This window comes from Notolabrus celidotus, chromosome 17 (assembly GCF_009762535.1).
Source record: "Notolabrus celidotus isolate fNotCel1 chromosome 17, fNotCel1.pri, whole genome shotgun sequence".
NCBI lineage: Eukaryota > Metazoa > Chordata > Actinopteri > Labriformes > Labridae > Notolabrus > Notolabrus celidotus.
Window position 1 is genome coordinate 5807955 of NC_048288.1, and position 12891 is coordinate 5820845.

Below are 12891 nucleotides of genomic sequence, written 5' to 3' on the forward strand. Positions count from 1 at the left end.
AAACCTGAAAGCGACTTAATGTTCGAACATTCTTCAAGCTCTTTACATTTTGTTTTAAAAGTGGACCTTGATTCAGTATGGTTGAACCGGTCAATGATTTGAAGGTGTAATATTCATCACCTGGGAAGAGTTAGTGTTTGATCTCGTAGAGATTGATGTCTTTCAAGCCCCTCCACGTGTACAGCCATGGCTCTCTGATTGAAAAGGTGGATTGCTCACAGTGACTGCTCCGAGAGAAGGAGTAAAGGTACCCCAGGGTCTTGTTCACAAGTGAGGGTAAAATGTATTATGAAACAGACAGGCTGGAGCAGCATCAATAGTAATGGGGGCCTTGTTCTGAACTGTGCTTTATCTTTTTTTCACCACAATATATATATATATATATATATATATATATATATATATATATATATATATATATATATATATATATGCTGTGATACACTTAAAATATATCAGATACAGTACATGTGTTATTTGGGTACAGATACATATTTAACATGTTATATTTCATTATTTGTAGCATGAGTCTCTGCCTGAGAGTTCAGTTACAGTGACATGTTTCTCTGTAAACTCAACAGATACCCTTTGCATAGTTGGATTAGCTACATGTCTCCTTCCATCTCTGACAGGATAAGACTCACAGACCCTCGAGCTGTATGTGCACAGCAGGTGCAGCCACTAAACGCAAACACTCCGTGGCACATCTGCTCCATAAACTGTCAGTCAATGTGGCCGCAGTGTTAACCAGCAACTGATAACAAAAATACATGCACTCAAAAGCTGCCTCGCCTCGCCTGCCTGGATGCTTGCCTTTTGTATAAAGCTGATATTAGCTGCTGTGTCACGTGCAAGTTCACAGGCGTGTACATGCAAACTCTGCACACAGTGGTCTGTTTTATACCATAGACTGCATCAATAATAGATGTAGTATCCGTGACGTCACCCATCTGTTCCTCAGCACTGTTTTAAAGCCAATTGTCGGCAGGAGCCATATTGGAAATGCAGAACTCAACCAAAAGAGTGTGAGGTAAAGAGGCAGGGTTTGAGCCTCCTAGCCAACAGCTATGTGTTCACGCCTGTCAGTAAAGTCAGTCATGTCCTTATTTGGGGAAAAAATTGTAATCTTAATATCTTCTGAACCGTTGCATTAGAAGAAATTTCCCCCCCTGTACCGTGTGTGTCGATAGAGAAATGAGCTATTCAGACCGAAGCCATTTTTTTGAACCAGGCTCTAATCATGTTTATTTCTGCTGTAAAGATCTTTGAATTGGTGTGTATGTGGTTTCCGGTGTTTCTGCAGCCAGCCTCAAGCAGATCCTTGATGAATTGCAGTTTATAACACTTCGGCATGGGCTTCATATTTTGAGACCGGAGGTTGCCGCTTGCTTGATACTGGCAGATGAAGGTTAGCACTTTTTGTATTAGTAGACAGACCTCTCTTGAGCATTGGTCTTCAAAAATGAGAACTTACATTTCAGGTCCTGCGATGTGAGTATTTCACTTGTACTCTTTCAGCCCTCATCTATGATCCTGAGCTCTGGGTAGCAGCCCAAAAAGTGAGATGGTTGATACAGACGAGGTAGAGTCAACTGGGAGGAAACCCCTGGCTGGACCTCGATCTCACAGGAGGAATTATACTAAATATCCAATCTGATCTGGGAGCACCTCTTGATCCTTGGAGGATCGTGAAACATTGCTTCGGGAGGAGATATCTGAGCTAACTTGCTAAAGGGAGATCAGTCTCCTCAGTAAAGCCAACTGAACTATTCAACAAACATTTGAACCACACTCAGAGATGCAAGAGAAGCCTCTGTTGGTCTATTTGACTTACAGTGTGCATGAACGAGTCAAGAGTCCAATGAAATCCTTTTCAACCACTCAAAGAGAGAACATGACATCCTCAAAATATAACTTGACCATCAGGAGCCCTGTATTCACTCCAGAATTGATCTGTATTCCTGACAAACTGTGAATATGAGAGTGCGCTGAAGCCCTCAAAAACAGCACACCTGCCCTTAAGCGAGTCTCTTAACCTGGATCATCAAGACCCGTGCACCTGCAGAGTAGAGTCCGCCGTTAAAGTCTACCGAAGGGCTCCCTGATGAGTCATGTGGAGTTGTGTGAATTTGAAGCAGCCGGCTTATAAAAAGCATGTGAGTGTGTTTATGTGCTCTGTTAACCTCTCCTGGATAAATAAAGATTACAAATGAAAGGGAGCGGAGAGGCACAGTGGAGAGAGAGGCACTGTTCACCTCGTGTCTACTCCCTGGATACAGCGGAAGTTCAGTGGCTCTGAGCTTCGTGTGAACTCTTGACCATCTCCTCTTTGCAGATAGCGTATCTGCAGGAGTCGGGGTCACAGAGGAGTCGGCTCAAAGCAGACCGTATGAGCAGAGCTTTTCTCCCCCCTCGCTCATCCACTGCCCGGCCCACTCATGTCTTATCTAGAATAACACATGGCTGTCCAGTGTCTTGCCTCTCATTTTGTTACCTGCTAGGCTGTTAATGATGTTCTCCCCACTGGTCAGTGGTGACTGTTCTGTGCAAGTAAAGCATGCTTAACACCAAGGTGGAGTGTTTTTTGTTTGTTTCAGAGCAGGAAGCAAATAGTTCAGGGACTGAACTCAGTGTGAGACAATAGAGAGATGTAACCATAATGTGTCAGTTCAACTGAAAGAGGGGACACTGAGCAGGAGTCTTTTGTTGTGGCTTCTGATGAGATATAAAACCACATAATATCTGTGTTTAGACTTTAAAACATACAATCAAGTACATTCATCATTAATACATTCAGCTGCTTCTCTTCTAATATTGGTCAAATTATCGTCTTTTTCTAACAGGTCAATAGAAACCACAGGGCTTTGAGCAGTGATCTGCAATTTCTAAAGTGTGCTGGGCCGATGCTTCAGGGATTCTTATTGACATCATTTTTAAAGCTACAGTTACAGAATGGACAGAACAACAGCTACCCAAAAAGAAGCCTGTCTCAATTTGGTGTAACCAATGTCTAACCATATATTATCCCTTATATAAAGCATGGCTCCTACTTCATTATCATTAGCTTGTGTCCCCTCCATGAACAGTGATCTGTGAAGATTGAGACACTCATCTCAGTTTTTGATCCCATTTCTCATAAAAGAGATGACAAAGAAAAGTGATTAGTTAAGATCTCTTGTAAACACAGTACTCAATCTGGATTTGAATAGAGTTTGACAGCTTTGATTATGTCTGTTTTAATCAATTTCATGCAAAAATGAAACATCTGTTATTTTCACAGTTGTTAAAAATTCTCTATTTGAGGAATTGCATTCTCAGATTCTGCTCACGACTCTGCCAAATGTTCTTTACAATTCAATAAACAGTTCAAAATAGCTTTTCTGTTCTTATAGATCATGTGATTTAAGATTTTTAATTCTCCAGTTAGTTCTTAGTACTGTCTGAGTGTGTTGCCTTATTGAAGGGTACCACCAATGCTTCTCAGGCTTAAAGAAAGATAGATGCCAGTGGGCTCAACATTTGAGTAAACCCAGATATGAGGAATAATGATAATAAAAAATGAATAATAATAATAATAATAATAATAATAATAATAATAATAATAATAATAATAATAATAATAATAATACATAGATACATTCAAATAATGATAATAAAGAATACACATAAAATTAAATAAATATTAAAACCAATAGTGATAACATAAATAAATAAATAGAATAATTATAATTAAATGCGACTACCACTACTACTACTGCTACCAATATTAATAGTATTATTATTATTATTATTATTATTATTATTATTATTAATACTACTACTACTACTACTACTACTACTACTACTACTAATAATAATAATAATAATAATAATAAAGATTACACAAGAATGAAACCCATGGACATAAGCTGCACCAAGTATCAACCTCCAATGTTGAACTATGAAGCCAAAGGGTAATTGTGAAAAGTTGAATTTATTAATAAATCCTCTGTTTTGAAAACATTAAGACTTAAAATGATGCATATCGTTGTATAATTTGGGGCGGGGCCCGGTTTAATAACAGGTGGGCTTGATGTTATTGTTTTCTTACGAGGCTCATGGCCCACATCAACCTAACACTCCATCACCCTAGTAGCTGGCAAAGATGTGGAGTTGGCAGCCATCATTGATTGGCTTTAAAACCCCCCTTCAGAAACCAATGGATGATGTCACTGCCACTACAGTCGTCAATCAGCTGAACTCTTTTTTAAAGTTTTGGTAAGAACAGAGGCTAATGTTCTTTAAATGAACTGGTGCCATCGCATTTCAAAAGAACGGACAAACTGACAAATAAACCTTGGTCTTCTAAAATTCCCACCAAAGTTTCTGCATCTTGACGACAGCCAGCTGACTCTCTTTGATTTTCTACCATGCAGTTTGTCCACGTACAGGGGCTTTGTTTTTTGAGCTACATTGAGTGAGGATGCATTAAAGCTCTGCTAGATTTTAAAGAAAACCCCAAACCTCTCAGACACTTTTCTTATTTGAGCAGGCCGCAGTTTAGCAAATAAATCAACAGACGTTGGACCATTTTACTGAGAAGGGCTTTGTACATATTTGCTTTGTTTGCAGACAATACACTATGATGTTTTCTAGAGGCTGTGATATAAGAGACTGCACTAAGTAAATGTGTAGAACACAGTGCTAATATAACAAGGGACTGTAAACCTCATCACAAGCCCCAGAGAGTCTCTAGGGACCCTGAAATCAGCTTAAATATGAGAGGATGTGAACGAGGAGTGTCTGACATGTACTTTGAGCTGAATACAAGAGACAGCTTCCTCTTCCAATCCCCTGCAGTCAGAGTGTCTTATGGCAGGCGAATTAGATATGTAGACTCATAATTATTTTGTATGTTTTGCGACTCTGCACCGTAGGGCAGGATGTGGTGAGTGGAACAAATACACATGCTCTTAGACCCGAAGCTACTTGTTTGACTGCAGGCTTACGTCTTTGATGTATTTAAATTAAATGTGTGTGTATGTGTGTTAACAGGCCTTCTCTGGGAACTCCAACTCGGAGAGCTCGGTTCGCCATGAGCTGCAGCAGGGAATCGTGGCGCGCTTCCTGCGGCTCGTCCCGCTGGACTGGAGCGAGGAAGGACGGATTGGTCTGCGCATAGAGGTGTACGGCTGCTCGTACTGTGAGTGGTAAACACACACACACACACACACACACACACACACACACACACACACACACACACACACACACACACACAAATATAATCTCAAGCTAACCCTGCCTCCTAGACATTGCATTTAAATATCTCTAAACTGCCTCACTAATGATGTTATGTCAGCGATGTAATCTCTGCCTCCTTGAACACAGACACACTGAATTTTTGCAAGTAACAGAAACATTTCATTGATTCCGAGCGCTGGTTGCATCAAGTGGCAGGGGTTTGTGTATGACCAGCTTCAAAAGGACTACATTTTTTACCCTCATCCCAGTCATTGAACACAATAAGCAAAACAAGGTTAATGGTTTTAAAGTAAAGGCTACAGAGACACTTTGTTTGGGGTCTGGGAGCAAAGGCTATCAGGTAATGATTTGGGAAAGCTTGTGGTTTTGGTTAGATAAAACAAAAACAAAGTCCTGAATCCATTGCATTGGATTTATTCATAAAGACGAGTCACAGAGAGGACCCAAACGCAGACTCAAAGGCACAGAACTGGGTAGGGATGGTTACTGATCTGAACTGCTGAATTGTCCCTACAGATAATAATAGCTGCATTCATGGGCACTCTGAACCTGCAGCAGCCTCACTCATATGAGGCAGCTGTACAAAGTTTGCAAAGTATTTAAAAGTTAGACCCTACATGACGCATCACTTTGTTTGAAGTATTAGAGATCAATGCATATCGAGGATGTATGGATATAAAAGAAGATACAAACTTTGCAGATGCAAGTTCCCATCATTAATGGAAGCAACAAAAGAGAGAAGCAGACATGTAAGAGTTCACATAGTGTATCTTTGGCCAAAAAAAGCTTGATATTATACTGCAAGGTGTTTTCCAGGATTAGGAACAGTCTGGAAAAGAGGACGAACATGTCTGTGGTGGGTCTATAAATATAAACTAAATCTTCTTCTTCTGCTGAAATCTGGAATTTTAAAAAACATTCAACATCTTTAGTTTTGTTATTTAGCTTTCTAAAAGTCAGAACATTTACATAATGTCAAAATATGTATTGCATTAGTCCGACTAAAGCTTCACCCTCAAAATGCATATAAACATTTTTGTCCAACTGAAATCACACTGTGTAGAATTTCTCGAAGCCAGACTAACAAATCTTAATAATGTGGTTAGTGTGTACCTTCAGTTGCCCCAAAGTGGTCTGGGCATTCTCTGCATGCTCCACAGTTAGCATGCTGGGCTTTGACCCAAAGGTCAAACAGCATAAATACATTGAGGGAAGCTGGGTAGTAAAAACAAACTCAGCAGAAGAAGAAGGAAAGTAAAGAGGAAGCTGTCATATTGTACGTACCTGAGTTACAGAGCTGTAAAGTTGTCCATGTGTTCACCGTTCAACACACAAAGTTAGCCTCTTTGCTAACTTGTTTGTTGATTGTTTTGGTAACAGGTCAGCCGAGTGACAGTCCAATAATAACTAGCTGAAAGAGGGCATCTACAGACGTAAATAAATTGGTTCTTGCTGTTGCTTTTATTCTAGGACAGTAGTCCGATAAATTGCCTATTAGTGCCGTAACCTCAGCTCGACTTACTCAAGCAAAGGTCTAGACACAGTTACTACTCCACGTTCTGTGTTGGGTGATTCATAATTCTGTCAGGAGTCAGGAGGAATGATGCTGAATCGAACAAAGCACTAAAATCCTCTCTTTGTCTCATTTGATCTTTAAATGAGGTACATTAAACTTCTAAGGGATGAAGAGCATGTTTAATAATGGCTCTTTAAATCTTCCTGGAAGATGAATTTGACGTAAGATGTGTATTATGGAGGGTTTAACTAAGAATTTAATACATTTCTGTTTTACTTCACCTAAATAAAAACACTTCCAGCTTAAAGTTATGTACAAAAATACACAATATAGGAAATAAAGAGTTTGATGCTCAGGTTTTTTGGGGAATCACCAGTATTGGATTGAAAATATACCCTTGAGCAGACTTAAAGATGAATTCAGCAAACAAAAAGACCAAATGGAAAGCTTACTTTGACGAGTCCAGGAAATTAAATGCCTCAGAAATAAAGACAGAATGAAGAAAGGAAGAAAGCCTCCCTAAAGGAGTGAAGAGTGAAGAAAGAAACATGAAAAGGTCAAGAGCAAAAACAACACAAAGAAGAACACTTGTATCCAAACATAGCAAAGACTAAAACCAAAGACTGTGGGGAGGTGAGGGGAATTAGGCCGGGGTGAAACAGCAAACAGATCAGAATAAAAACAGGAAGATGTAGGTTTATAGAGACAGGAAAATACTTAAAGAAAGAGTAAAGCTCCATTAAAGGGATAAGAAAGGATAGTCCATCTATGTAACATCAAACGCCTCTGCCCCTCCTTCACATCTAACACTACTGCCTCTCTCTCTCATTCACACATCTCACATTGATTACTGTAACTCCCTCCTCTTTGATCTCCCTCTCAAATCCACCCATAAACTTCAACTGGTCAAGCACTCTGCTGCTCGTATCATCACCAGAACCCCATCCATTAATCACATCCCTCCTGTCCTTCAGCAGCTTCACTGGTTACCAGTCAAAACTCACATCAATTTCAAGATCCTGATCCTCCCCTTTAAATCCATCCATAACCTCGCTCCTCCGTATCTCTCTGAACTTCTCCACATCAAAACACACGGCCGCACTCTCAGGTGTTCTTATTCCATCCACCTCACCTCACTACACCACTCAGCCGCTTCACCACCATGGAGTCCAGAGCCTTCAGCCGCTCTGCCCCCCGGCCTGTGGAACTCCCTCATACCAGACATCCGTAACACAGGACTTCCACCAGATCCGTGTCCGGCCCGTCTCCAATCTGCGGCGTCCCTGCTCCTTGTTCTCCTGTCCGTCCACACCCACTGGTTGTGTTTTCAGAACGCAGCACAGAGCAGGACATCTGGAGTCATGTGACCGAAGTTTTCCTGTGGTAATCACTGAATCAAGGATTCTCCTCCTCCTCTCCTCATCCTTGTTGTCTTTCTGATCCTCTGAAAACCTCTGACCTGTTGACTCCAGGCCTGGCTCCGCTCATCATGACGGTTTGTTGTTGTAGTTAAGTGAAATACGATCTGGTGATAACACAGAGTGTTTTATTCTGAAAATTAACCAGATGTATTCATTTTGTTTTGGTGCCTGACTTCCTGTCCCGCTCCATCTGCTCTGTTGAGATTGATGCGTCGTGCTCAAGCACCCAGCAAAAATAGAAGTCTTGTGTATCTGATCCATTGCGTTCTGACCTGCTGGACCAGAGACGCAGTCAGAACGCAATGGACCAGATCCAGTGGCAGTTAACACATTGACTAGAATAGAAACCTATCAGATCTGGTGCTGTGACGGATCGGAGACAGACCGGACATGGATCTGGTGGAATCTGGCCGTAACATCGACTCTATTTCTTTTTTTATAAAGTCTGCTCTATATGGTGACCTTAAGTGCTCTGAAAGGCACCTTTAAATAAAGTGTATTATTATTATCGTAATTATTACAGTAATGACAGAATGACATATTTCCTAAGAGTTAGAGCTGCTGCTGCTTTAGCACATCTGCTGGCTCCATTTGCACATACTGTTCACATATGAAACACACTCACACACACTGTTTCACACCCGTCATACTCGCATATTTCAAAAATACCTTTTAATCTTCATATTTATAGTTTGACTGTCACTTTTTGACACTTGCAAAAAGCATGTGAGCAAAGTGAATAGGCACACTCCATGTCTTGTTGAAAGTGTTTTATTCCCAGGAAGAGTCATTGACAGTATTAATTATAGATTTTAGATCCAGTCAAGTCATGATGGTGTTCTTATTCATTATGGAGGAACTTTTACGTATAAATCAAATCCACATTGAGAAGCTGCCCAGACACAGAACAGTCTTTGCAGAAATATGCAGAGCGTAGATATAGACTAATACACACACACACACACACACACACTGTCTCTCTCTTTCTTACAAATGTATCATCCAGGGAACTGACTCTCCCGCAGCCTCTTTGCTCTCATCCTATTAAAGGCTGCCAAATTGATTTTGATAACAATTTTCAATTAAGCTTCTGCATAAATTACCGTTATAAGTGACACACATACATCTCTCACTGCGTAGACGGGTTCCCACTTTGTGTGGATGTGTGTGTGTGTGTGTGTGTGTGTCAATACAAGGGCATGTACTGCATTCCAGTCAGACCTCTCCTCTTTGATTATGTTCCCCTCGCTCATTTCCGTCTTGTGTTAAAAGAAAAGCTAGTCAGTTATGATAAGGGCGACGAAAGGTTGTGCAAACACAGAGATGCATGAGCATGCACAGATGCACAAAGCAATAAAACAGGAATCCAGCTCGCTCTAAGTTTAAACCCATCACCTGTCCCCTCCGCCAAAAACACAAGTGCTCTCACAAACAACTTCAGCTAAATAATTCACCTCTAATACACAAGGCTGCCTTTGTGCGTCAATACAGACAACATATTCCTGTAGCCGAGATGAGTCCCTTTGTTTCATAACGATGTCACATTCATGCACGATATCTTAAATGCGTGTTTTATATTTAGCCACATCAACATTGCAGGTTCATAATAATAGATACTCTGGGCTTTGTTTTCACATGCAGCGGTAAAGAAGCTAGAGAAACCATTTCTTTATAGCCAAAATATTGCTTTACAAAGGGATGCATAATGTGGATTTTTTTAGCAGATACTAAGATTACATATATCATTTTAAATGTTTTACTTTAAAATGTGAAAGGCATACATTTAGTGAGCAAAGATGCACACATTTATGTCCCTGGTAAACTTTCGGCAGATCTCAAATCAACACCGCAGCACTTGTCATTTTATTGGAGCTAATGCTCGCTGTAGCATTTCTTCAGTACATCCTTTTAGCCAGTGTTGTGCAAGTTCACACACACAATTAACTAGTTCAAAATTCATTTATTTTTAGCTGCATCAATATTCTCTTTCAGTAGAGCCTAGTTCAGTCTCGAGCCCTTAATCACTGACTTTTACTAAACTACATGAGTTACTGTATTCTACTACAGAATTATAGACAGGTATTAAGAGTAAAAGACAAGAAAATCTGCAGCTAGAAAAACTTAGAAACACACATCTAACTTTACAATCTGTCAGCTGAATATTTGGCTAAAGGATCTGACTTTAAGGCGCGGACTTAGCCTAATGGTTAAGTTGCGTGCCCATGTTGCAGGCGGTCCAGGTTTGAATCCAGCCTGCGGCTCCTTTCCTGCATGTCATCCCCCCCACTCTTTCCCAGTTTCCTATACTATCCACTGTCCTCTCCCTCTATCAATAAAAGTCCCAAAAATATAAAAAAATAAATTGAAAAAAGGACCTGACTTTAACGCCCTGGTACACAGAGAAGATCCCCTAAAATAGAAGAGCTGAGGGAAAAGAAACACTGAACAAAAAAATACTAAAGTGAACTATTCCTCATTCTCAAAAAGCCACACCTCTCTAAAACCAGACCAGCCCGTTGGGGTCCGTCCTGATTCGTTCATAAAACTCCTTACTCACAAACTCACCTAAGCCATGCTGAATGCCTGTCGGGTCCAGTAAACCTGACTTCAGCTACAGTAAACACAGCACTCAGTAACTCTCCATACTTCCTCTGATGCTTCTGGAGTGTGAGCGGTCGTTCTCTGCCTCCAGAGTGACCAAAGTACCCGTTCATGAGCTGCAAACTGAGCCGTTCAGTTCCCTGTTCCCTGAACACTTGATGCACGTCTTATAAATTGTAGTCACGTTGTCCTCCTCTGAAGCAGTGGAAACAAACAAGGGTGAGGCAACTAATACCTTCTTATACATGTAATACTGCAACCCTACATAGCTTCAATGTGATGAAGAACCAATCAAACACTGCCTGTTTAGATCATTTCATAATAAGCTGTACTTTCCTTTGAAAAACCATAAACCATGATAAACAAGAAAGACTCAACACAATGTTTTTCTGTAGAGGAATAAATGCAGAAACAAATGTCAGCCAAAGAAGTTTTGCTGGATGAGTAATCTATCAGAAGCAGACTCTATACCACTAAAGGAATGGAGGCTAGTTGGCTTTACAAGCAGAAAGAATCACAGTTGTGTTTGATATGCATACATTTTTTCAGTATCAATGTGTCTGTCAGAAGTTTGATGAATGAAAAAGTATCTGTGCTCAGAATGACGACCACACCAAACTGCCTAAAGATTGGATTAGATTTGTTCTCTGCAGCAGCTTCTTCACCAATTTGTCAGAAGTCTTCAAACAGTGTGTCAGGTTTTAATATACCATTGTGATTGTTGCTGCTTTGAGCCTGTTCACATTCAATACCTGCAGGCTGCAATTGCCATCTGAATTCATCGGAGGCTTGTGCATTAAAAATGTCACCTCTTAGGTTCTGAATTCCTCTGCTGTCCAAGCGTTTTTAACACAATGTATTACAGAGTGTCGCTTTAAGTTACATTACAACCATTTAAAGCTATCAAATAATCAAACAAGGTTAAACTAAGTTTCTCAAAAGGGCCTATTGTTTGCGCAATACATGAATAAAAACTTTTTCTTATCACACCCCCCTTCCACTGCGTCCTGTCGCACATAATAAGAGATGCATACAGCAGGGAATATGTGCTCCTAAACAAGAGTAAAATTAGATTCAGAGGCGTTGCAAATTCTGAGCAGGACAAGATAATGAGTTTCACTTCTTCTCCTTAACAACATCTACCTCTGACATGACCTCAGTCTGCAAGTGGAGCTCCTCTTTAGCCAGAAGAAGAAAACTTTGATTATGTTTGACTCCCAGAAGAAATTAGGTTTCATCTGTGTGAGCTAAATCACGATGGAATAGATCAAGTGAGCTCTCTTAGCCATCCTTTTCAAGATTAAAATAAGACTCTTTTACTTCAATATTTTTTTCTGCAGTGTACTAGCAATCAGCTGAAAGATAACTTAAGAACTTATTTTCATAAAGAATCCGTGTTTCATACGTCCACATTCACCTTTCTGACTCAACACTGTGAAAACTAGAAAACAGGGAAGAACATTTCAGGCTCAAAGATAATATGAACTGAATATTCTCTCATTGACTCGCAAAATACACATTTCTTGATCAGGCAATTTTATCAATGATTGCATGCTTGCCTGGTACACCAGCAGAAAATGACAGAAAAGACTGCAGACGTTCACCTGCTCCTTCTCTGAGTGATGCCCAGCTAACAGGCCTATAAAAAACGTGGCTGAGCAGTGTAAGGGCTTGTGTCCACTAACAGCATTTCTTACATTTACAACGCCAATTTTTCTATGCAAAATCAATGCAGTTCGGCGATTTCATGCATCCTGAGCCCTAAAACAACTTAAATGTTGACCATTTTTTGTTGCTACGCTCACCGTGCTCTTAATTGGAAATAGCTCACCTTTTGGAACACTGTTGCTCATCAATGTCACATCTCTATCACCAACCAATCAAAATCAAAATCAAGAATGGTTGTGATTTATTGTATCCACTTTCCAAAAACAATGACAGAGGTCTACAGGAGAGAAAATAACTGGGCTGATTTTTCAGTACAGTACAATTATCAGGTCTAGAGCTGCTGCTAATGCTATGACACCATTTCTATAATTGTCCTTTTATTAATTGACTTGTTAAAACTCTATTAAAAGATAGGTGTGATGCACACAGAGCAATCTAACA

At 40.1% G+C, this 12891-nt stretch overlaps 1 protein-coding gene across 2 annotated transcripts in view; it reads left to right on the plus strand.

Moving 5' to 3' along the window:
* Nucleotides 1-12891, plus strand: part of cntnap2a (contactin associated protein 2a) — a 577708-nt gene that overhangs the window by 279509 nt on the left and 285308 nt on the right. For both annotated transcript variants that reach the window (XM_034706352.1, XM_034706353.1), the window contains exon 5: nucleotides 5035-5182. In XM_034706352.1, the coding sequence (XP_034562243.1) occupies nucleotides 5035-5182 (148 nt within the window). The remainder of the gene's footprint in view (nucleotides 1-5034; nucleotides 5183-12891) is intronic.